We start from the raw sequence: 26465 nt of genomic DNA on the forward strand, positions 1-26465 counted from the left end.
GGTAGCAGTTCCAAAATCCAAAACTACAGTATGCCAAAGTGATAATTCGCACACAAACTTTTTTGTTTACGAAACTCAACTCCAATGCATTCTGTTCAATCGAAAGCGAAATAAGAATCGAAAGTAAATTTGTTTGTATAGCCTCACCACCATCTCAAGTAGATTGTTGAAACCCTCGCCCGCCCCGCCCCGCCCTGCCCCACCCGCTCAATCCCCGAATCCTCCGAAACTATGGAAATTTAATTAACTTTCCCGAAGTTTGACGGTCGAAGACCAAGACCAAGACCAATACCACTTCAATGCAAGAACATCCCCCTCTAACTCTATGAACCCATCTGTATGTCTAAGCCCTCTCTTTATTATCTATTTCTAAGCCCCCTCGCGTGCCCTCTCGCACTTGTATCTATCTGTAACTAGTAACTAGTATCTAGTATCTGTACTTTGACTTTATTCCACTCCTCCTTCTATTTCTCATCGTTGCTAACTAGCACCATCCAAATGTTTTCTCTCCTTTTGGTTTTGTTTTCGGTTCAGTTGGTTTGTGTATCCTTTAGTGCGTTTTGTTTATCCCTACGTAATGATACCTTCTTGACTATGTATCTTTTGTCTAATAACTGCATAATCTGTATCTTTAACTTTTGTATCTATACGTAGCAAGCCATAAGCCATAACTAGAGAAGTCAGCTCATCCAACGAAGCAGAACTATGAAATTCAGCTTACCCTGACCCAGAACCCCAAGTCCAAAGTCCATGATCCATGATCCATGATCCATGATCCATGCTCCACGATCCATGATCCATGCTCCAAGTTCCTATTCCGAACCCAATCCATTTCCGAAACCAGAACTGCGTGGTTGCGTACAGTGGCCTACTATGGTAGATCTGGACACTCACAGAAGAGTTATCTATGCATTCCACTTTGGGGGCGTGGCATGTCCAAGATGTTCAACCCATCTCTCTCTCTCACTCTCTCTCTCTCTCTCTATCTCTGACCCCCTCTCGACTGTCAGTCACACGCACAGCCAACATTCCACCCAACACTCAGCCCTCCCCCCCCATTCCACATGAACCCCGATTCAGTTGCGGAATAAGCCATGTTCGAAGCCATGTGGCCTAATGCGGCAATGGCAGTCCATCTGGCATTGAAATCGCAATTGAAATTCTGCATTTCTGACAGGCCTCCAGTGCCCCGAAAATCCATTTTCTCCCCTCTTTCCGAACACTTCAATCTCGGCAATTGGCAGTTTTTGGTAAATTAAATGTATTATTTAGAGACAAGCAATTAAAATGGTTTAAGTGTGTTTGTTTACAAAGAGATTTCCGTCCAACAGGCCGAAAAATAAATGCATAATTTCACGGCATATTTGTGTGTGTTTACCGTGACAGATGCAATTATTTGATGGCCGACGATGGCGGTTTCTAGTTTCTAGTTTCTAATTTAATTTCGTTTTGATTTGATTTGGAATCCCTATCTCGTAATTGTAATTCCTAGCTCGTTTGGTACGAAAGTTATGCATTTGAATTTGAATTAGATTTGGATTTCTTCCTTTGTCATTTGCTAGAACAATCATGAATTTGAACCACTTAAGTTTTCCAAACATTATTATCCAAGAGAAAACAAGTCAAAACCAAAACAAATACACAAACAGCGAAGAGCGTAACAATCGGTGATTTCTGAGGATAATACCATGTAGAATATATTACAAATAAAAGGTTATTGTATAACAATTATGTCGACTGCAGACCCCAAGGGTAGCGTCTCTTATTTAACGACGGAGTGCCCCCCCTGGTTCACCCTCATACCATAATAGAACCGATTAGACACACACACGTATAGCTGATAAGTATGTAGGTGTGTTATGTCCTTGTGTTGCGTCATGTGATCTGTCCCCACAACAAGAACTCACACTTACAGTTACCCATACCACAACTATTACCCGAACCACAACCACAACCAGAACCACAACCACACGCACACCACCAACCACTAGCCACCGAACCACTAACCACAGAGCCACCTCACACCCACTTACACCCACACCTTCCAGAGAAAGAGTTGATCTAGACTAGAGACCCCGAAACTTCGAGACCTAGGATCAAAATAATATACCCAACCCATGTTTTGCGTTTTTCTGTTTTCGTTTGTTGCCAACCTCTTGATTTTGAGTTATGGTTTGAGTTACGAAGAAGGATTCACGACGAATAAATATATACTTCACATATAGTACAGCAGCCTTTGAAAAGTACAAAGAACTGTTTAGGAAAGCCAACCAAGACCCCAAAATGAAGCGTTACCCCTGCCAAATGAAACGATATAGTTACCAACCAAATTAACAGACCCCGTTTCGACTAACAATCCCCAGAAGAAGCTGAATTCGAGACCAGAACTCTAACAGATTGTCTACTTAACCCAATTAAAATGCCAGATAGTCATACAGAATCAAAGTGAACTCTCGTGGAGAGAACTCGCTGAACTTTGCTGATTGTTGTGACCGTGTTTTACAAATTAATTAAAACCCCAAAAAACAAAACCAAACTAGATGTGTATAAAAGACAGATTTGATATGGAATGAACGTATCGTGTTATGTGCCTACTCAAATATAAAAACCAAAACCAAATATCAAATATCAAATAGCTTACAAATACCTACTATTATCGTTGTGATTTGATTGCATTGAAATTGAATCGTTGCTGAATCATGGTCTCGACAAAGTCTCGATTGTTCTTTACCGTTCGCAGGTTATCGCAGTGATATCCATACTATTCATAGTCCTGTCTACCATAGCCCTGACGTTGAACACCCTACCACAACTACAACACATTGACAACGGTACACCACAGGATAATCCGCAATTGGCAATGGTTGAGGCCGTGTGTATCACGTGGTTCACTCTAGAGTACATACTTAGGTTTAGCGCCTCGCCGGACAAGTGGAAGTTCTTTAAGGGCGGCCTTAACATAATCGATCTATTGGCAATACTCCCATACTTTGTTTCGTTATTTCTATTGGAAACGAATAAGAATGCAACGGACCAGTTCCAGGATGTGCGTCGGGTGGTGCAGGTCTTTCGCATCATGCGCATCCTGCGAATCCTTAAGCTGGCCCGTCACTCAACGGGCCTGCAGTCGTTAGGCTTTACGCTGCGTAACTCGTATAAGGAACTCGGTCTACTAATGCTGTTCCTGGCCATGGGCGTTCTCATATTTTCTTCGCTGGCATATTTTGCCGAAAAGGATGAAAAGGATACAAAATTCGTTTCAATACCGGAAACATTTTGGTGGGCGGGTATTACAATGACAACTGTTGGCTACGGGGACATCTATCCCACAACTGCACTGGGAAAGGTTATTGGTACTGTGTGTTGCATATGCGGTGTTCTGGTAATCGCTTTGCCTATTCCCATCATCGTTAACAATTTTGCTGAATTTTATAAGAATCAGATGCGCCGCGAAAAGGCCCTCAAGCGTCGCGAGGCACTCGATCGTGCCAAGCGCGAGGGCAGCATTGTCTCCTTTCATCATATCAATCTGAAAGATGCCTTTGCCAAGTCCATGGATCTCATCGATGTGATTGTCGACACAGGTAAGATCTACCCCCGTACCACTAGCTATAAGGAATGTGCCTTGCTTACGTATCTACTAACACTAAACTAGCCGACCGAAGGGATCTGCTAACTCGATCCTTACGCCTCATGCTATGCTTATTATCCCACAACTAACTATAGTAGCTACACTTAAATATATGATATGCCACAGTTGATTGTACTTCATTTTGTAAAGCCATGCTACGAAGTTCCATTATTACTAAAACTATTATGCCATTATAATGAAAGCTTCAAAGGATTGGAAATCGTATCATATATTTATGTGTATAACCCGAAGTTCCCAAGAAATCCCTCTCCTTTAAACTTTTGCTTACTCTTGTGTAGTCTTGTGCGTTAGCTGTCTAAGTAATCATTTGAATATTTTTATACTTTTGGCATGGATTTCCGTTCCTGGCTTTTTCACACTATCAGTTCAGATTGGTTTAACTTTCGTTCCGTTACCAAGCTGTATCTAAAATCCAGCCTAGAGGCGTGTAAATAGCAATCACAGAAGTCGGACGCAAGTCCTGCGACTGCTGAGCCGTAAGATGATAGAAATTGTTGAACCGTTGATTATTCCGAGCTCAGACCTACGTTCGAGTGATCAATTGTAAACTAGTTAAGCGATTTGAGTTACATTTAAGTTCCCTTACGTAGACCTTAGACCCACAAACCCACCAACAATACAGAAACACCCCCAGCGTCACACAATAATGGTCAATTAGGCAAATGCTTTTGTACTTATCGCATTAAGCGCGAAATTAGTGGGGTTTTCACTTGTACAAAGCACACACACCCCGAACCACCGAACCCCCGAAGCCCCCCTTAAAATCGACACCTCTGCTGTATAAAAGCCGCGCGCCTAGAAGTAGGCAATGGAACCTCACGGCCCTTTAAAGCCGTCGAAAGCCCCGCTGAACAAAAAACCCCGCAGCCCTAACCCTTTAACCCTCTCAAACCCTCCGAACTGTGTTTTATTTTAGGAAAGCAAACAAATGTCGTGCATCCGAAGGGTAAAAGACAAAGCACCCCCAATATAGGCAGGCAGACCCTCGATGTGCAAAGCGCCCCAGGTGACTACATTGCGTATACGTAGCCTAGCCCACCTCTGCCACCCTACAAATCGTATTATTCAACTCTATTAAATGCCGTAGCCTTTGACAATCGCTTCCAATAATAATAGCTCCTAGACACACGGATACGATACACAGATACACACACTCACACACCACGCGCCGACTACAGCTACACACTATTGTACCATAAGTATTCGCACACACTCTCTCTCTCCCTCCCTCTGGAGTTCTCTCTTTTTCTCTTAGTGTATTTTGGTGTATTCCATAAGTTACAGCAAAGTCATACATACTTAGCTTAGTGCAGGAAGAGACTCCACACGGCTTCAGCTTTTCTTTTTAGCTTTCGCCAAGTGGAACATAGGTAGTTGCAGCTGTACTGGGAAAAAAATCAGAAAACATTTTGTATACATTATTCTACTAGTACCAACTTATCACATGCAAGTTTAAAACAATGTAGCTGGTACAGGTTGTATTCCATTAAAGTTCGAAAAATAGCTTACACATTATATTCATAAAGTAACCATAATTTCATCTAAGTAGAATTGCAGTTATCTAGTAGTTTCAAACACATGTTTTTACATATTTTCAAGTACTGTAAAGTAGCAAATAAATATAAGATTTGATAAGAACGGGTTATCAATCATTTATAGTATATAACAACCCGAAATCTTGCCCCGCACAGCTGCAATCCAAAGTATACTCGTATATAAAGCCCCGAGTCGTCCTGTATATACATATAGCCAAGGATCTAGTGATTAGCTAGGCAATTGCTGTTGCAGTTTGTTGCGTTGTTCGGTTTAAGTTTGCCTTCAGTTAAATTGAGTTTGCCTAATTGCTGACTTCAGTTGGACGTTTGCCCAGAATTGCGAGTTATGATGATGACATTTTGCTACTCATTGCTTGATTCTTGTTTTGATTCCGCCACAACCATAGCAAATTTGAATGCTCAACATAGAGTTACCATTTCGAACTTAATTGATACTGTCAAATAGAAAAAAAGAAATACAAATTATGAATTATAAATTACTATAAATACAACAAACATTTTTAGAAAATTTTCAAGTGCTGATTACATACAATTATATATATAAAGCGAACACAAACACACATGAAACCATATGATGTATATGCTCATTCTCTTAGCCAAACGTAGTTGTAATTTAGCGAATCGAAGTCTTTATGATGGGGCCTATGCCTAGAACTATTAGCCTCTGAATATCCTACCTACAACGTGTTCTTTTCTCTGCTCTTCTTTTTCTACTTTCTGCTCACGACATTCTTTGAATTTTCCAACCATTTCGAAACCCAAACATTTTACACACCCACACACATACAATAATTGAAAAATTGCAAAAAAAAAAAAACACACACACACGCAAACACCAAATGAATTAAAAACGTTAATTAAATTAAATGCGGCTGATTTTGACCTAGGCGAGAAAAACACGCTGATAGAGGCGCCACCGCCGCCCTCCTTTGGCACGCCCCGTCGCCGCGCCCTCTCCGCCCGCATCCAGGAGCTGAATCGCAGTTTGCTGGAGGAGCGGGACGCCCAGCAGCAGAACAGCTCCAGTGACAACGAAGACAGCCGCTAAAACCGCTGAAATCGCCCTGAAATCACCACAAAATCGCTGGCAAACCGCGGCAACCACAGCAACAACAACCCGACCCCAAAGAAAACGAAAAAAAACCTACAACCATCTACACTAAGCGAAATTAGCTAAGAGAATGACAGGCGATTGTTATTGTATATGTAAATTAGTCGAGAGCAAATGCAATTTGTTACAAACACACACCCACACACACACACGTACACGAATCAATCACACATACACACACAAGAGTCCTAGACTTAAGCGAAAGTACTTCCAAAACGAACAAAAAAATGAAATGAATAACATTTGGTTAGCAGTTAGCCCAAATGCGTAGGCTTGCTTTAAAGCTTCGAATCAATCAGAAATCAAATGAATTGTGTACTTCCATTTTTGGTTTATTTTCCAATTGAATGTTGTGATTAAATGTAACTGCTTTTAGGCGCCCCATACCCATACCCCCACACACACACCCACGCACACACAAGACACTCACACTCATACAGACATGCTGTCACACAGTCGCTGCTGCTCAATAACCGTAATTATGCATTGCGCATACGCCACGTTGCCATAGTTAGTTTTCCTCTTATGTTAAAACTCTGCATTTGAGTTAGACGCAATGAGGGCCAATTGGATTATTTACATTTTTTATGCATTATTTCCTGATTTATGTTAACTAACTCTTACAGCATTCAAATGTTTGTATTGTGTGTAAGAGCTAGATGCGAAAACCAAAGGCGTATGCTTCATCGTACTATCGTATATTGAAAGTTTTGCTAATGTCCATCAGCACTTGAAAATGAATCTAAAACAAATTTAAACGAAATGAAGACCCGCTCAAATTTGCTGATGTTCTTGGTTTTGAGTTACTTACTTTGATAACCTTGATTGCCTGGCCAGTTTATGCTATATCCATTTGGTTTCAACGCGAATTCGTCTGCAAGCAAAACTTTCAAGTACCCAAATGTGATTTGCAGCAGTAGTGGGTGTGGCAGCATGTGTGTGCCAAATATCTTCCAGGAATTATCATATTCCCCCATGCAGCCCAATCCAAAATGATAAATGCTAACGCAACACGCCATTCGAGAGCTTCGAGAACTCTGAAAATACAATCCGCGTAAGCACAATTTTGATTTAGTCTAAATCTTAGCGAATAACTAGGCCTAACCTCTTTGTAAACTCCAAGAAGGCATTTATCGAGCGCACTAGTCAAAAATAATTCCCTCCATGGACATAAAACACTACAAGTGGTCACCATGGGGTAAACCAAATCGAAATCTAAATCGATGTCGATGTCGAAATCGAAATAACCCAAGAGATGTGAATATCCAAAACGAACAACAACAGAGCAAGCCTTATTTATGAACTTAGTTGTTGTAGCTGTGAGAGGGTAAGCTTAGTTTTTAATTTAGAGAGCGCATCAGCGATATACTCGTATATACATCAGCGATATATAGCGTGCATTAGGTATACCAAATGAAATATACTCGTTCCAAATGTAGAGACAGAAAACTTAGCAAACGATGGCGATACGTTCCTAAAAACGCATAAGCACAACGGAAAAACAAAAGAACTTGCCTTATTTAAAGCAAATTGCTCCTAGTTTGCAGCCATATATAAATACTTTAAGATACAACATACAGGCCACACAACCGAAAGCTGAAGTTTTGTTAAATTGTGAGCCCAACCATATATATCGATATAAATAAGCGAGCTGAGCAGTTCGAACCAAGTTATATACATGTTATATACAGATTTTGAAGCCCTTTTTTGTGTGTGATATTTGAACGATTTACCTATGATTTGCCTTGAGTTCCACATAGTTCAAACATTTCTATCATTGCGCTCAAAGAAGCTAAGAGTCCTGAAAAAAACAATTATAAAAAACGCAACCGGACTGACTTTGCAAAAAACCTTTACGTGCCTTTTACTTAATATTTTTCCATTTCCTCTTGTTTTCCTACTAATAACCTTATTATATATGTGTGTGTGTCCTCGAACTTTCGTTTTCACATTATTAAACGCCTTTGTTCCAAAATTAAATCAAATCTAACGCGCTGCATGCTCTTATCCTATGAACTAATCTATAGAAACTGTGTACGCTCTATTTATGCTCAAGCCATGTATGATCGATCAAGAACATATAGTGAATATGTGAATATGAATACTACTCACTTGTACTCGTATTCCAACTCGTACTCGTACTAACCCCAATGAATAACTGTGTACTGTACTCGTACTTTTGTGTACTACTGTTAAAGCCGTAAACAACTTTGTGTGTCTGTGAAATTAGCAATAAAACCAAAACCCAACTGCGCTGTATTATTTCATTGTACCAGCTAATCCAAATCCAAATCCAAACATACCGCCAATCCATGAGTGTCTATATATATTTGGTGTTTGAAGCTTGGCCAGATTTTGAGTTCAAGCCTTGAATGCAGGAAAGGCCACAGTAAGGAGCCAATTACATTCGCTGACGCATCAGGAGATGTTTTTCTTTCCATTTTACTCATTAACATTTCCTTCGTATTTCGGTCTAATTATACAAGATCACACACCTGAACGTGAATGGCGTAAATGACCATGAATCGGAATTTTGTCTATTTGAGAATTGAAACCAAGAGAACAGTGTTTCGCACATTTGTTTTGCCGCGTCCACTCAAAGCACTTGACATTTCAGACACTCACAAAAATCACAAATAGTCACAAGTTTTATAGTAAAATACTGATAAATATTTTTCATATAAATATTCTACAGATTTTTTAGAATTTTCTTATGTCCTCTCAAACTTCTTGTACAAAACTCCATTTTCAAGTAAATAAAATCTTAATGTTTCCACTGGACTTTCTCTCCCATTTTTACTAAATACTGTAAATAGCCAATCAAACTTAAATTTCAATGCAAAAATATTGGTTATTTGGACAAAAATAAAGTGAAGTTACAAAATTATATCCATTTTCCGCAGGATATTCAGTTTCTTCAGTTTCGTTTCTTATCTTGTATCCAATACTACTATATTCAATAGGAATGTTACTATTAGCTTAGTCTGACTACTAACTTTATGACATACTTAACTATAATCTAGTGTTATAGCAGTACTTATGAGCCATTAGCATCACCAGTTAACTAAATGTTGTTCTAACCAATTTAATCACACTCAAGAGTAAGCCCCAAACTAAACCCGAACTATAGACGTCGTTCTTCAATGTTGTCCTCACTGTATCCCACTAAACTTAACTAAATCTAACTTAGCCCCCAACGTTTTTGTGGTCGCCGTCGTCATCGTCGTCGTAACAAATATCTACCAAAATATAGCGAAAAATAAGTACATTCATGGAACTCATTTTTCTTTCTTTTTCCCCTCTTTTGATTTGAAACGAAAAACCAAACCAAACCAAACCAAACCGAACCAATACAAATAAAACACCTTCATTTGCGCTCCGAAACGAATTCGAAACCCACTCTAACTCATTTTAAACTATATACGATATACGATATATATATATAACCCTGTGTATATACCACCACTGGCGTCTGTCGGCTAAACAAATGCGAAACGAAATGGCGACAAAATGCATTCATGGCTTCTTTGCGTGAACTCCGAAAACAAACAAACCAAACAAACTGATCGTGAATCTGAAAATATAACCTGATAACACCTGATAACCCGACTACACGTTAACACCCACACACACTGATACACCCACCCAACACCACAACCACAACCTCACACACACGAATGCCAAGCAGAAAAGCGCGAGAGTCACACACGATCACTCAAAAATTGGCACCGTTTAACCCACGCGCTCCGCCGATCGCCCACAGGCCACAATCTCTCGCAAACGGACGGCAACAGCACCGAAGGCGAGTCCACCAGCGGACGCAATCCGGCCACCACCGGAACCGGATGCTATAAGAATTACGACCACGTAGCCAACCTGCGCAACTCCAACCTGCACAACGTAAGTCAGCCTCCAGGGAACTCGGGTCTCTTTAATATCGAACTATAGTTTCCCTTTCTTGTAAGAGTGACACACCTTTATACATACTATATATAAAATGCTATATATTTTTAAAGTTATTTTACGTACTTTTGGTACCACTAACTCTCTTCAGATGGAATTTGAAATAGGCCCCCATAAACAGTTTATTTTATAAACCCAAAATTAGTAAAGGTAGTTTGAGAAATCTCCCAGCTTAAACTTAAGTAACTTAATAAGTAACTCGTATAATCATTCTAAGTATAAGTTTCTCATGGTTCCCCATTTCAAAGAATTGGAATCATGCCCCGTATAGTAAGTACGAAGTGCCCTAAAATTGGTTATGAAATGATCCATCCCAAGCGCCTATCACATCCTTGCCGGAAACCATACTAACTCCTCCTACTCTCGTTTAGCGACGCGGCTCCAGCTCTGAGCAGGATGCAGTGCCGCCGTACAGCTTCGACAATCCCAATGCCCGCCAGACCTCGATGATGGCCATGGAGAGCTATCGCCGCGAGCAGCAGGCATTGCTGCTGCAGCAGCAACAGCAACAGCAGCAGCAGCAACAGATGCAGCAGCTGCAGATGCAACAGATTCAGCAAAAAGCGCCAAACGGAAATGGAGGAGTGGCCAACAACCTGGCCATGGTGGCCGCATCCAGTGCGGCAACAGCCGTGGCCACAGCCACCAATGCCAGTAATGCCAGCAACACCGCCCCCGGAACAGAGGGCGCCGAGGGGGGCGGCGATGGAGATGGGGGCGTGGCTGATGACGACAACCTGTCCCAGGCGAAGGGACTGCCCATCCAGATGATGATCACGCCCGGGGTAAGTCTGCGAATTAGGGGGAGATACCCAGTCGTTGCCATACTCGCAATCGTATTTCTTGAATATCTTAATGTTTTCAAAGTTCCTAAATCGTAATCCTATGTATTAGTAAATGTGAAGCCGTTGAACTGGATCGAAATATATTCAAATAATAATTCTAATTATATATCCCAATTATTACTCACGTTTGGTTCCTTCTCAGTTGCCAACTGTTAGTGCGGGTAAATTCGTTTTGAGTTTCAGTTCTTGAATACCACAAACTTTGGTGTCCTTTGGTTAAGTATTCCTGAGTTTCCCCCATTGGCGGCCTTTTATGTAGTTTTAGTATCCCTAGTCTGTTTAGCTTCACGTTCTCTCCTGAGTTTATTCAAACAAATTCCAACCACCACAAAAATGTAACCAGAAATATAACAAAAGATCTGAAAAAAAAAAACTTAAGACTCTTGAGGAGAAAATCAAGTACTTTAACAACATTCACACATTTCAACTTTTAGATTTTACGGGGACGCAGTAAGGAGGTACATTCAAAGTATACACAAAGAACTCAACCTACTCTAATACTCTACTCTACTCAACTCGAATGCATTTGTGCCACAGCTATATATTCTAATATGCATTCGATTTTTTACCAAACGATTATTTTGAATGGATTTGCGGATTGATTGTCTTCTTTTCAGTGGCTGAATCAATGCTACAAAAACTTATTTTTTTGGGCGAACGTGCAATTGCATTTATGGATTTTCCAAATCGAACTGAATGCCTATCTGATCGAATAAATAATAAAAGCTGCATAGAACCGATGATTTTGACCACATTATTTTGTTATCACTTCCAAATTCTTCAATATTTAGCTAAAATCTGAATTAAAACTTTTTGTTTCGATATTGGTTCAAGTGTTATAGGCACTGGTTAATTTACAAATGACCAGGAATGAATTTTGGTTCTATAATCCAGTTTGCAAATACTTATCAGATATAAATATCCTTCAAAACCATTTTAAGCCATATGTTTTGATTGGAAAAAGAGTGTTTTATGTGTATATTGTAGATACTATTTTTTTAATACGAGATTTTGCTTTTAAGAATATACTATATAGTTTTAGAACTAATAATTCTGCCTTTAACATTTTTCCAGTCTGTAAGCCAATATTTTTGCTCTGCTAACTTCATAATCTCGAAAATAAACATTCATCTGAAGAAATGCGAATTGATCTTGTACAATTTATACATTTTTGCTAAAGAAGATTTGTTCTCTAAACCATACACACACATTACGTCACCAAACACAATGCAATATCAATCAACATTACTGGGAAACATCTATATTCAGACAAAAACCCTCAACAATGGGAATAGTTAGCAACGAAAATCACATATCAATTTAAATGAAATATATGATTTTATGGAAGGAAGAAATGCTAAAAGAAGCTTATAAAAAATATATGGTAGAAATAATAATTCTTAGGAATATTTAACTGCAGCTAAGTGTAATCCAAGTTGGCATAGTGCTGAGCCCTAGGCAAGCTGATGAAATCGTTGGGAGTAGCTCCATTTGAGGGAATCGCAGGACCCTGACCCTGGTTTGGGCTCTGTCCTTGGCCCTGTTCCTGACCTTGCACCTGCCCCATCTGCTGCTGCTGCTGCAAGAGCAGCTGTTGCTGATGACTTGCCGTTCCCGGCGGACCAGGTGCAATCATGGGAACGGCTGTGGGACGATCATAGTGCTGCAGTGGCTGCTTCAGCTTGTCGAGAAGCGCATGCAGATCCACTGTGAGTTTCGGCTGGACGATGCCCTCCGCCGCCTGGAGACCCACCATTTGCGAGGACAGCGCGTCCACATCCTGGCGAGCGGCGAACAGTAGCTGATCATGAGCAGCCAGCTGGAGCTGGGCAATCTGAGCCCGAATCGCCGAGGCAGCCACTTCCTGCTGGGCAGTGTGCAGGGAGGCGGTGATGCTGCGCACATGGTTGGCGGTCTCCTCCAGCTGCCCCTGCGCCGCTGAGGCCACCGACTGAGCCTTCCTGATCTCGGTGGCCTCCAGTTGGACCCTCGCCTGGGCCACGTACAGATGCTGGACGAGATTGCGCAGCTCCTGGCGCCTCTGCTCGGTCTCATCCTGCTCGAAGTAGGCATTGGGTGTTCCCTGCTGGCTGGACCTGCTTAAGCCACACCCAAGTGGCTGGTGCTGCTGCTGGTTCTGCAGCTCCATCTGTTGCTGCTGCCAGTTTGATTGGTAGAAGTCGGAAAGGGGCGATACAGGCACAGCTGGGGATAGGCTCTGGGCAGCGAGATTGGCGCCCACTTGGCAGGTGTTCATCGCGTTTTGATCCGCTGGCTGAAAGCCCGTTCCAGAACCTAGCGAGATTAGTGATTAGATGGATCTCCTGTACTTAGAATTACCCACCAATTGGACCAGCATCCAGCAGGCCTTCAGGATTTGAGCGCTCCATTCTTCGCTTCGCAAAAGTATTTCCACAGGCATTTGCCTCGAAGTCTCCGTTCTGAAAGGAATGCATCTTTTCGCGACTCTTCATGCCGCTTGGTTGAGCTTCTATGCCGATTGCGCAGATTATTATAGACAGTTGAGCTGCTGGTACAGCGTATTAAATGCCTAATAATGTCCGAGAAGGATTTGAACTCACCGATCCAATGGAGATTGCTTAGGCGCATTTAGAGCACATTTAGACCAGTTTGAGTCTGCTTTGGCAACCATTGAGTTGCAGTAACTTTCACATAGGTTAGTATTTACTTCTCAGCAGGAATAAATCTAGGGGAATGTGGAAATCAAAAGTTCACCTACTAAGTTTCAGGTGCTGTTCAGCTAAAGAAATATGTTTAAAGCATGTAAAAAACCATTATATTTTTAGTGTGCAATGATAGGATCAGCTCCGTAGAAAACAAAACACCACCACTAGCAGGCGACACCTACACCCTCACACAGCTTGAGCCGCATGCAAAACGGGCTGTTATACCCTTTCCTTTTCTTGCTAACCACTTTTCCGAATTTCTAACTATTTCTAACCCCCAAGAGTTACTCCGCATGCGGCATGCCCTGCATTCGGTGATCCTTCTGTACATAAGCCTAGATTTATATATGTATATATATTCCAAATGTTTACGAGCGAAGCGAAACGTAACGAAACACACTCACGTGATGCCAACATCCCCACACCCAACTATTTATAGGAAGTGGCCGAGCTGCGTCGCCAGGTGGCCCTGGAGAACCTGCAGAACCAGCGGATGGACAACCTGGAGCAGGACGTGCCCGTGGAATTCGAGTGCTGTTTCTGCACCACCAAGGTAACGGGGGGTTTGGCTCCACCACAGCATCCAACCCCACCCCAAACCCCAAGCCCAGAAACCCCACAAACGTAGCTGTGACCACCACCACCCAATGTTCCCGTTTGCAATGTTCGAGCCGCTTTTCCGTGTACTGTGCTCTGTGTTTAGTCGCATGTCTGCACCCGATTATCCTTATCATTGCTCTTTGTTTACGATTGCATTTACGTTTACGTTTACGTTCAAGTTACCGACTAATCTCCACTAAACTCCGAACTAACATCATGCTCAGCTTGTATATAGCCATTGGCAGACTGTGAAATTGTTAACCCCAGCGCATTGAACTCCGATCCAGACCAGACTTTCAACACTGGAGTGTCACAGAAATCCTATTTTAGTTGCCTATATATACATATATTATTTTAGAAGTTTTAAAGTATTGATACATTTCTGTGGCACTGCCGTTTACAAAATCAGTAGAGCCCCGAGCTTCTCGCATAGGTCCTGCTAAACAATAGGCCGTACAATACCCCGTACTCGACCCGAAGTAGTTGGATTGGTAGAGCAGCGATTACGATACCGATACCAATACCGATACCGATACCGAACGTTGTTGCAGGATCGCATTTGTGTGTTCCACGACAAGGAGTATAGCATCAAGCGGCTGGCCCGACCGCCGCCCTCGCCCAAAAACTATATGGCCCTCAAGCGGATGCTCGAGGAGGGCACGATCGACATATACTATCTATGAGGCATACTACCATATACTATGGTAACCATATACCCCAGATGGTAACCCCCAAGGAAACACCATGAATATACAAAGTGTGGTTGTCCCATCCTAACGATCGTTTTGTTTCACCTATTTGTTTCACTTTTGATTTGATTTTGGTTTTGTTTTTGGCTTCCTGTGAGATTGGAATTGGATTGGAAATGGAAATTTTATGTTGACCTTGTTTCTTTTTCGTTTCTTTTCTTAAAGGGTTTGCCGGGATGCCATGGCGAGTGTATTCCATTGCGCGCGAATAGCGTTTAGCCAGATTCTCAAGAAACCCCGAAGAGTTCGATATAGAAATCGAGAAATCGTGAAATCGTGAAATCGAGAAATCGATAATACTTAGAATGCCGGGCGCATCGAATGCGTGACCGGCACTGCGAATTGCGATTAGACGTTAACTAGCTTTAAAGTACCAACAAACAAATTACAACTAAATGTTATTATTATTGCTACGATTATACAAGTACTGTTACACTGTTATTATTATTATTATTATCAACGGGCCTGGCGTGACGTGACGTGAAAGCTAAACAAAGACATAGCGAATTCTAAGAATTTAATTAAATTAACTAAAGCCTAATCTACCATCTAGAAACGCAACCAGGAGTGGAGAGCAAAACAAAACAAAGCAAAACAAAGCAGCATGTGTTATTATTTAATTTAATTTAATTAATTTAATTTTAACTCTGTACCAACCAAGTGACCGAAGCTTGAGGCCTTGACGAAAGTTTAAATCGATTCTTTTCATTTACACTAAGCACGTAATTACAACTAGCCTAATACCTAAATATTTATATCCTAGCAAAATGGCCTAAGCCTTAATTATAGTAGCTGCAATTTGCAAAATGCCAAATACCAGAAAACCAAAAAACCAGCAAAACAACGAATATACATTACTATGAAAACAAAATATACAATTGTTTAGTTACTGGAACTACCAATGTTATAGCTCTCTTGATTATTAGTCGTTTATTTCCTGTTATCACTCATCCAAAACAAATTCAAAGAAAACCACAAACCGAATGAACAAATTATGCAAATAAAAATACAAAAAACAAACGAATCCATTTCTGTTGAACAACTTTATCTATTCGCACTCGACTTTCTGGCACTCCACTTTCTCTACTGATTGTTTCCGTATTGCTAGCCTAGAACTTATCCTTTTTGGTTTCGGTAACTAACTCGATTAGAGTACTTAACTATATCTAACGTTCGAGTATGGAACCCCTTCGAAGGCAACTCCAGCGGTTTGGTAAGTAGGACGTTCTCACGTCTGTGTCTGCGTACTGAAAGATTGAACTTCGTGCGTTTGCTCAACTTGGGGATCCTTCAGATCCGAAAACATTGCAATAAATATCCAAGTCATGCATACAATTTAGAAACTATTTATAATTAAACAAACATATCTTTCGATTTGAAATGATCTATTATTCTTACTTCTACTTTAATAAGCACTTCTAATAAGTTTTTCTTATAAGCGATAGTAGCTATATTTATGAAATAACAAGTTGAGAACTCGCACTGCCTTCGTTTTCATTTATTAAATATTACTAAATGTTAACAATAAATAGCGCTGCACGTTTGAGTTTTACTTGGCGCCTCCTAGTTGCATGTTAATTTTTGTTATTCAAGCGAAATAATATGGAATTAAATCGCACACAATAATAAGCTAACTCCAGACAACAGGTACACCAAACTAAATCAGACACTAACAAGCAGCCAGAAAACATCCCAAAACACGCATATAACGTATGAAATGGTGGTCGAAGAGATACTTCATGGAAAGATAGAACAGATATGCTAGAGTTTCAGTTAAGATTCACTTAACATAAATATTTTTAGACTTAATAACAAATGTAGTATGGATTTGTTAGCCTCAACTATTTAAGAGAATTATCATATCTGTTATATCTTGGGCCTCTAATTTGCCTAGGCGACTTTATCTGACACTGTATCCCCATCCCGAACCCCCACTCGTTGCAGGACTTCAAGGAATTCACCGACGCAGAGGGCGTGATCTCGCTGCCCACCTCCGACTTCCACAAGCCCATCTGCCTGGAGATGCGACTGGCGGCAGCGGGTCGTCAGGCAGGCGCCTATGGACTCCTCTCCCCGCTGCCAGCCCCTCTGCCGCCGCTCCACGGTCCGCTCCTGGCCCTGCCCCCGCCACCCCCACTGCCACCAACGTCCTGCGCCGCCGTCCTGTTGCCCGCCATCTCGCAGTCCTCGTCCACATCGTCGTCATATGGCACCACCACGTCCACCACCATTGCCCTGCCCCTGGACATGTCCCTGCGGTACGGGGCCACCATCTGCAGCTCGTCCAACTTCAACCACAACTACAACAACAACTTCAACACCACCACAGTGGGCGCTGGTGCCAATGGAACGCTCCTCTTCGGTGGCAACTACAATGGCAGCAATAACAACAACGCCGACCTGGCCAGCGTGGACAGCTCGGACACCTATGCCAGCTGCCAGACGCATCCCTTCCTGTCCCAGGGAGACCTCACGGCCGACTTCAATGACGAGGCCTGCGCCCTGGACATCGACATGGATAACCTGTACATAAATCCCCTGGAACGGGAGCAGCACCAGGGAATCAGCAGCTCCACGGGCTTCATTGTGGGCCTGCCCAGCACCAACTCATCGGGTGCACTGCGTGCCCAGGTGAAGAAGAGCGCATCGGGGGATACGGCTCTCAGGAACTTGGCCGCCGGAGGCGGAGGAGCCGGCGGCTTGAGTCCCCTGGACGACGTCTACCAGAGCTTCGATGTCCAGGAGCGGGGAAGTCGGGTCAGCTTGAACGAGAACTCAGTGCCAAAGCATCGGAAGACGCGGTTCCAGCAGAGCTTCACCGCCATGCGACCAAGTGGAGCCACCGGTGTCCTTGGAAGCAGTGTCCTGGGCGGCATGCGTCCGCGTGCCCGCTTCGAGGACACCAAGCTGGACGACGAGACGGGGGGCCGGAGGGAGGGAGAGATGGCCGGATGTTCCGGCAGTCCGGCGGCCAGCGGATCCGGCGGATTCGGCGGTCAAGGACCCAAGAAGAAGCGCTCGGTATTCATGCCGGGCAAGAGCTTAGCCACTGCCACCAAACTGATCAACCAGCATTTGTTTGGCATACAGAATGTGGGCGCCAAAGGTGCGTAGTTTCTCTAAACTTAAGGATAAATTATATTAGCTAATGATCAATCGACCCACAGCCAAGTTCGAGAGCAAGCATTCCTCATCGATAGACTCGATTGACGCCTCGCCCAATCTGGAGCACCACCGGCGCTCCAAGTCGATCCTGAAAAACAAGTCTGATATCTCGCGCGTCCTGTCCGATCCGGAGAGCGAGCGTCTCCTGGCGGACAACATGTCCGGCTCCGGCGTCTCCGACAACGGCACCGTTATGGTTCGCTATCCTCTTTAAATAATATATTTAATTTGTATATTAATTGTGTGGTTTTAACAGGGCGAATCCGGCAGCGATTACTCACCGAATAAATTACCTCATTCAGTTTTAGCTAAGTCTATATCCCCACCACCCCTCAGGCACCGCACCCTAATGCACCAGCGCTCAGGACCAGCGACCTTGCAATCGAAGCCCACAAAGTTCCAGACCCCCCGCTATCCCGAGGAGCAGGCACTGCGCCAGGTGAAGCCGCTGCTCTCGCGCGGAACTCCTTCCACGTCCGCATCCGCAGGATCGGCGGATGGCCAGCAGACCAGGGACAGCAGTCTGGGTAGGTGGTGGTGCCAGCTGTGGTGGCCAGCTGCCAGTGATGAAGGATGCGCCATAATAGCCTTTCGAATGATTCCATATATCATATGGGGTATACTTTCCATCACTGTCGGCTGGCTTTCTGCCCACTTTGTCTCTTTGCCCCCCTCTTTTTCTCTCTGTCTCATCCTGTAAGTGCGTCCTGGGGTTTCTTGCGGCCAGGACGAAACCAGTATATCATCTACAACCGTCTTTTTATCTCTCCCGTTTCCCCCTCCGCTTGCTGGCTGGCTGTCAGTCACCGTCTTCGATGCCGCCTTCTGAACTCCCGAACTCCACCCATCGCCACCCACATCCGCATGACCACCGCATGACCCCATGAACCCACAGAAACAGACACTGACACACTACATCTGCCCGGCGATTGGAGGCCTTCGGGCGGGCGACCTGTTAGTATTACCGATCCGATCTATAGTGCTTACCATTGGCGATCCGTGCTGCACCCAACTCACCACCCGTTCGATTGTCCAGATTCGTTTAGCACCCAGCTGGGATGATCCTCATCCGAGCGCGCGATCGATGTGAACAGCTTTAGAACTTGAGCTCACTCACTTCACACTTTACACTCACACAAAATCACCCACATGCCGCTTTCTGTTTAGCACTGCGATAAGAACTAACCCATTTTATGCTCGGAAAATATTTAATTTATTTATATAATATATCATATTTATTGAACATGTGTTATGTCTTATAAAATGGGTTAGCACTCTTACTCACTCATCCTGTGTAATCAGTTGTGCTGATTTATCTATATAATCAACTGACTAATCTCATCCATCTTGCCACACAGACTCGGAGACGACCTTCACATCGCCAGTGAGCCATCGAGCTGGCGAGGATGCCCCGACTGCGCCTCCGAGCCGAGTTGCAGTGCCTCCTGGCCAGGAGGATCGTGAGGAGGAGGGCGAAGCCGAAGCCAACGACGAGCAGCGGGCTCTTCTCCAAGGAGGCGACGCCGAGGAGGCGAAGAGGGCGGGAAACGAGGGCACGTAGCAATTAGGGACCCACACACAAAACGACACCCAGAAAGTGTAAAAAAAAAAAAGAGTACCTTTTCCAAGGGAAATCCTCACACCACACAACTCACACACACACAGACACACCACTCACAACTCACACACACACAAAGCATACAAAGGGAAAACTCAAAGTGATAGCAAAGTTAGCAAACATGGAATGTGAATTATATAAAAGCAATGAACAGTATCCTAGTCTAGAGATGGTGGGACGATCCCTGGCAGATCCCCGGAATTCGATCTGCGTATTTTTACAACTAGAAAAGAAAATGGAGCAACCCGAACTGCAATGTAAGTGTTTCGGAGCCGCGCAAGTCGTACAAAACAGCAAAAAACCGCAAAAAATATTATTAATACCAATACGATAGGTGGAGTAACTATAGACGTGAAGCTACCGTGTATATAGCAGAGCCCAATCCACTCGTGTACAGAGCAACCTTTATTTACCGCCTTCAAGACACAGCTAACCGAAAGTATATAGACGAAGTCACCAAAAAGCCTAAATAGCAAACAAATGAAACCGAAATATTCATATTTTGAATGCCACTTATAAGTACATATATACAAATATAGAATATACACGCATCGCAATTGCAGCTCGCATATTTACACATTATATATACAAACTAAGCGATATATATAATAATATAGCTCCAACTATTTTTCAAACCGCGCTCTAAACCCCGCAGATCGGTGGCTTGAGGGGAGTTACGGAAGTGGAGGGGATGCTACACCCCGGGCCATCCCATTAGATCCGAATTAGATCCGCATGGCCATGCATATACGAGTATCTGTATGTAAATCGTTCGTACGCGTATCGTTCAAATTCAAATTCATAATGTCAAAAGTAGTTGAAAATCGTTGGTTCGTTTCTATATCTATAAGTACTTGTGCGTGTGTGTAGGGCTTAGGGCTTATCGATAGAGCTTGGCTTGGCTTAGTCCCCTGATATAATCTGAGTTGCCACCTATGAAGTAGAGAGATCGAGGTTGGTTGGGAAAATGCAATATTGCTTGAATGTAGATGTTGTTATTTGTAATGTGGGTGGGCAACCGAATGCTTTCCTAGGGTATGTGTTTGCGGTGCCATTCATGTGGCAACCTATATATATCGCAACCCACGGGATCGCATTCAAACAACCCACATACTGTTAGTTAGTTATGAAGCGTGTGTGTGCGTGTTATGTATGTTAGTTAGTTGAGTTAGTTAGATAGTTGACTCGATGTTTAGTTCCCTAGTCCGTTCTCCGAATACGTAAGCAATAAAATTGGAAATCCTCGCCAAAGGGGCTTTCCCCGTTCGAGGAGCGTGTTAGTCAATTATTGCAACCCAAGTTGTTTGTTTTTTCCACATTCCATTCAGTGTATGCGTGCGAGAGTGTTTCGGCTTAGGTGTTCCAGTATACCGAATGGCAGGTTTCCATATCCTCCATGGGTTATCCCGACCGATCTGTCCAACTGGCTTGCGTTTGTCCTGTTTAGTTGCCTCTGCTCGGCCAGCGATGAGCCAGGATGCGAGTTAGCCTCTTAGAAACATATCAGTAAAGGGAATACGAACTCACACACTCACTCACTCACTCACTTACTCACTCACACATCCACACGTGACACCTCTCACAGATACACACGCCCACACCCAAAAGCCACAAGCGAACAAACACCAAACACCACACTGTAAGAAAACTACACAAATTTTATTACGAGACGATAATAAAATGTCTCAACGTCCGCTTTTCGAATTGATAAGAACACAAGCATTGAACACAAAAGAACTAAGCAAAAAAGAGTAAACCAATGCAAGAAAAAAACCTTATTCGATAACTAATGTTAAAGCCAAGAACTCGAGGTAATATAGTTAAACATTTTTAGAAATATGTGTACGTATTAACAAATGCTTGAGGCATCCGAAAATTTTGTAAGCAATTCATTTAGGATTATCTACACGGTTTTTTGGTGAGCACCGGCCACATTCCGCCACTGCATAATATTAATTGTAACTTTTGTAAATATTTATTTCATATACAAGACCCTAAAATCGAAGTTTCTGTTATTCTTTTGTTTTTTGTTAATATTTTGTAAACCATTTACGCCAGCAGCAAACGAATTGAACTTGAATTCAAACTAACGAGATATACTAAGTAAATGACGAGGCAGAGGCAGAGCAAATACACTTGCAAAAGCAACATGTTATTAATATTTAAATTATTTACCTAACGATACATACATTTTAATGTAGTCTGATGGCGACGACGATTGTAAATCAGCTAAATTGAATAACGGAAATCGTTGACAAGCATACAAATTTATTAAAGCGTATTTAAATCTATATGAGCGAAAAGTCATGAAAATATATAAATCATTGAGTAACAATTCAAAGTGGTCCTAGTTTACGTGATGCTAAAGGAATGGTGAGTATTGGCAATTTTAGTTCTTTCGGAACTGAAAACTGAGCATCAAGGCTGCCGGCGATATTCGAAATAGGCTTCATCGATTAGTTGTTTCTAAATAAAAATCAAAATACAATGTAATTTTAAAATCATTAAGGATATTAAGGAAACTTACATTTTCTTTAGACAAAGGCGGATCCAAATACGTGTGCAATTTGAGAGGATTTTGTTGGCTAGGATCTCGGTTCGATTTGATGCTCCTGAAGAGATTTGCAATGGAATCGTGTGGCTGTTCTCCGTGATTTATGTAGTAGCAGAATAGGAACTCCAACTTCCTGCAATGTTTTATGATTTCTATGATCTCCATTGGCGATATGTAGCTGAAGATACTCTCCACATAAAGAGATCGCAATTCAGTTAAATTGGTCAAAGGCTCCAGACGATTGGGTCCACCAACGTTTATCGACAGTTTCGTCAAGGATTTCATCTGCGATATCAGCTCATAATCAGACTGAAGTCTGAGGCAGGTTCCCCGAATCCAAAGTTCTTCCAACTTGGGAAAGCATTTTAAGATTGTCTTAACGCAATCGGAACACTTGGCGAATCCTGTAAGTCGAAGCTCCCGCAAATCGGGAATAAGTTGAAAAAAGTGCTCAAGGTAACAAATGCAAGATGGCACATTTACACTCAAATAGTCACGAGCTAAAAACAAAATTTAATATAATTATGATATCTTATAACTTATAAGTTATTAACTCTTACAGCAAGACGAAAATCGAAACATATCCTCAAGTCTGGATACTTCTCCAAGGCAATACCTCAAATCAATTTTATTCCTTTCTTTTGTGAGAATTCTAAAGTCCTTGACTGAGTTGCCAAGATCCTCTTTATCATAACTAAATCCTTGGATAACTCCCAGAGTTTTTACGTTATTTTTTACGATCCTCATTAGCTTGACGGCAACTGTGGAGTAATACAATACTGGTTTCTCGCCCTCGGGATCGTTTCCATGATGAACTGGGTAAAAGGTTGCCGGTCTGTCCAACAGAATCTCTCGAAATCTTGGAAGCGTTTCTGCTAAGTTAACGAGATCCTTGATGCTTAGATACTTTACAATGTGGTGAAGACAATCGTCATTTAAATTCAAAATACTTATGTCAACCATTTTTTCTCAAAGATGTTTTCAACTACACTGCTTAAATGCAACTGAATCATTTAAACAATGAAGGGTGATATAAATAAGGGAACTGGTTTGCAATTGACAAAGCCAATTGATGTTGAAACTATCTAGTAGAAGAGCTAGGAATGGTTATCAGACACCATTGCCTTTGGGATTTATCTTGGGTATTTAATAAGATATTTGAGTGTTCTAAACAAAGTGCTCTTATCTGTAACTATTGAAGACAATGAATTGAGATACTTGCTAATCTGGAGCGACTTTCTTATCACATTCGGGACTAGGGATGCGATAGCTGGAAGTACCTGCAAGGTACCACTCAACGGATTACAGAAAATCAGAACCATTTTACATATTCCACACATAAATATTTTACATAATCATATTCAGTCTGTTTCACCACCCTGCCATTTGAAAAGAACAAATATTTTTGCAGTGTTCTAGCTTAAAGCTTGCAGCCGCGCAGCTTTTGGTGGAAAACCTCTCTCACTAAAAGAATTGAAGAGCTTAATACACGAGAGTCCTTTAAGCTTTCACAGGACACAATGACGACCGAACTTGGTGTGGATCTAATTATGGGTCGGACTAATTAACCACAGGACAAGTCGAGAATCACATCACTCACCCTTCTTCGCCTGCCAGCGCAAAGTATTTCAATTATTTAGTGAAACTTTGCCCACGTAATGGGGCGTGGTTTCCCGCCTCGGGCGCTGAACCATCTAATTAAAGCCAACCGCTGAGCCACGCCCCCCTGATTGCCCCTATAAATGGGCGATTAACACAGTTGGACCGTGATTAGGCGACATGTACTCACCGGAAGAGGAGGCCGAGCTGAGGAGGCGCAACTATCGCAGCATCAGGGAGATGATCCGACTCTCCTACACGGTGGGCTTCAACCTGATGGATCCTTCCCGCTGCGGACAGGTGCTCAGAATGTGGGTAATCTCAGTCTGTGGTGAGTTGGATTAATAGATCGACTTCTTACCCTTTTAGTTGGGCAATTGTGCTTAGCCTGAGTAGCTTGGCCTCGCTCTATGGTCACTGGCAAATGTTGGTCAGGTATATTCAGGATATTCCACGCATTGGCGAGGTGGGTCGTAAATATTCTTGAAATCGTATTATAATTATGTTAATATGGGTTATTAATCTTGAAGACCGCTGGCACTGCCCTGCAGTTCCTGACATCGATAGCCAAGATGTGGTACTTTCTATTTGCCCACAGACAGATTTACGATCTGTTGCGAAAGGCGCGGTGCCACGAACTACTCCAAAAGTGTGAGCTCTTTGAAAGGATGTCAGGTGAGCTCCGGTTAGGCGGATTAACCCACTTAAGACAGCATTCTTTCAGATCTACCTGTAATCAAAATGGTTCGCCAGCAGGTTGAGTCCACGATGAATGGCTACTGGGCCAGCACTCGTCGGCAAATTCTCATCTATTTGTATAGCTGCATTTGCGTTACCACAAACTACTTCATCAACTCCTTCGCCATCAACCTGTATCGCTACTTCACTCGCCCCAAAGGATCCTATGATATTATGTTACGTAAGTATATCACTCATTCAACTAAAAACAACTTAAACATGTTATAAACTTTAATACCAAGCTCTGCCATCGCTTTATCCTGCCTGGGAGCACAAGGGATTGGAGTTTCCCTACTATCACATACAGATGTATCTGGAAACCTGTTCGCTGTATATCTGCGGCATGTGTGAGTCCATATTGCTTAGCTTACTTTTCCGAATATAAGTGCTTTATATTTCTGATCAGGCGCCGTTAGCTTTGATGGAGTCTTTATTGTTCTCTGCCTTCATAGCGTGGGGCTGATGAAGTCCCTCAACCAGATGATAGAACACGCCACATCGGAGCTAGTTCCTCCAGATCGCAGGGTTGAGTACCTGCGATGCTGTATTTATCAGTACCAACGAGTGGCGAAGTAAGTGACGAAACTAAAAACGGGGTAATCTATTGAAATCTTCTTACAGCTTTGCAGCTGAGGTCAACGACTGCTTTCGGCACATCACTTTCTCGCAGTTCCTGCTCAGCCTTTTCAACTGGGGACTGGCTTTGTTCCAGATGAGCGTGGGATTGGTGAGTCCTTTATAGCAGGGAATCCCCAAAATGGAGAACTTACCGTCTGCATTCGCAGGGCAACAACAGCAGCATCACCATGATCCGGATGACCATGTACCTGGTGGCAGCCGGCTATCAGATAGTTGTCTACTGCTACAATGGCCAGCGATTTGCAACGGCTGTGGGTGACGTAACGGGGGAATCCGCGTCCTGATTGATGTGTCTAATTGCGTGACTAATTCCCCATTGCAGAGCGAGGAGATTGGCAGCGCCTTCTACCAGGTGCGCTGGTACGGCGAGTCCCGGGAGTTTCGCCACCTCATCCGCATGATGCTGATGCGCACGAACCGGGGATTCCGGCTGGACGTGTCCTGGTTCATGCAAATGTCCTTGCCCACACTGATGGCGGTGAGTAGCAGAGCAGAGCAGTGCAGAGGTCCTGCAGGGTTCTGCAGGTCCACCCGCAAGGATCCCATCCTACAGCTCGTTCCACTTGATTGATTCGCAGATGGTCCGCACAAGTGGACAGTACTTCCTGCTGCTGCAGAACGTCAACCAGAAATAGGACACAAAGTTGAACAAAATCGCCGTGTGTGCAGTGACGAAAATGCGTATTGCTCTGAGATGGATTCATTTTCAGGACAGCACACACTTAACGAAAATAAACATTGCAAATATGTCTATAATAAACTACGCAAAGATTTCTTTTCAATATTAAATATTTAGTGCTGTCCTGTTTTTTGGGAAACAACAACATGGGAATGCTTTATTTTTCGCTCTGTTTTGTTTGACTGAAACTGTTGACAGGATGCGGAGTCCGGTCAATCAATACTGGAATGTCCGATGCCCGACGTCCGATGTCCTGCGTCCTGTGCTGTCAGTCAGATTGCTCCGCCCATAAGTTTTGATGGTCGTGCGG

The 26465-nt window shown here is 42.8% G+C and overlaps 4 protein-coding genes across 17 annotated transcripts in view; 2 read left to right on the plus strand and 2 right to left on the minus strand.

The window, feature by feature from the left end:
• Positions 1 to 22240, plus strand: part of LOC122617913 (potassium voltage-gated channel protein Shab) — a 58074-nt gene extending 35834 nt beyond the window's left edge. For 4 of the 13 annotated variants that reach the window (XM_043793959.1, XM_043793962.1, XM_043793961.1 and 1 more), the window contains exons 5-12: positions 2741 to 3584; positions 10008 to 10219; positions 10654 to 11067; positions 14254 to 14367; positions 17108 to 18269; positions 18331 to 18524; positions 18585 to 18855; positions 19687 to 22240. In XM_043793959.1, the coding sequence (XP_043649894.1) occupies positions 2741 to 3584; positions 10008 to 10219; positions 10654 to 11067; positions 14254 to 14367; positions 17108 to 18269; positions 18331 to 18524; positions 18585 to 18855; positions 19687 to 19889 (3414 nt within the window). In that variant the 3' untranslated portion in view covers positions 19890 to 22240. Of the gene's footprint in view, positions 1 to 2740; positions 3585 to 4568; positions 4659 to 6095; positions 9070 to 10007; positions 10220 to 10653; positions 11068 to 14253; positions 14368 to 14965; positions 15098 to 15328; positions 16337 to 17107; positions 18270 to 18330; positions 18525 to 18584; positions 18856 to 19686 lie in introns of those variants that run through there. The other 9 variants (XR_006325982.1, XM_043793971.1, XM_043793963.1 and 6 more) reach the window with 9 other exon arrangements.
• On the minus strand, positions 12447 to 13866 carry LOC122617915 (chromatin modification-related protein eaf-1). 2 transcript variants are annotated; one of them, XM_043793973.1, is made up of 3 exons: positions 13710 to 13866; positions 13472 to 13654; positions 12447 to 13422 (listed from the first exon to the last, which is right to left on the minus strand). In XM_043793973.1, the coding sequence occupies exons 1-3, from the start codon at positions 13735 to 13737 to the stop codon at positions 12548 to 12550; spliced, it is 1086 nt and encodes a 361-aa protein (XP_043649908.1). In that variant the 5' UTR covers positions 13738 to 13866; the 3' UTR covers positions 12447 to 12547. The 2 variants fall into 2 exon arrangements, with proteins under 2 accessions (XP_043649908.1, XP_043649907.1); XM_043793972.1 differs by having other exon boundaries at positions 13472 to 13657; positions 13710 to 13835.
• Positions 22241 to 22364: 124 nt separating the features above from the next.
• Positions 22365 to 23475, minus strand: LOC122617952. Its single transcript, XM_043794020.1, has 3 exons — positions 23061 to 23475; positions 22474 to 23000; positions 22365 to 22412 (listed from the first exon to the last, which is right to left on the minus strand). Exons 1-3 carry the CDS (start codon positions 23461 to 23463, stop codon positions 22365 to 22367), a joined length of 978 nt encoding a protein of 325 aa, XP_043649955.1. The 5' UTR covers positions 23464 to 23475.
• An 804-nt stretch (positions 23476 to 24279) lies between these two features.
• On the plus strand, positions 24280 to 26111 carry LOC122617018 (odorant receptor 63a). Its single transcript, XM_043792657.1, has 10 exons — positions 24280 to 24410; positions 24469 to 24565; positions 24630 to 24774; positions 24824 to 25018; positions 25080 to 25184; positions 25244 to 25409; positions 25459 to 25564; positions 25623 to 25727; positions 25799 to 25954; positions 26055 to 26111. Exons 1-10 carry the CDS (start codon positions 24280 to 24282, stop codon positions 26109 to 26111), a joined length of 1263 nt encoding a protein of 420 aa, XP_043648592.1.
• Positions 26112 to 26465: the final 354 nt, after the last annotated feature.

Source organism: Drosophila teissieri, chromosome 3L (assembly GCF_016746235.2).
Source record: "Drosophila teissieri strain GT53w chromosome 3L, Prin_Dtei_1.1, whole genome shotgun sequence".
In the NCBI taxonomy this organism is placed as follows: Eukaryota; Metazoa; Arthropoda; class Insecta; order Diptera; family Drosophilidae; genus Drosophila; species Drosophila teissieri.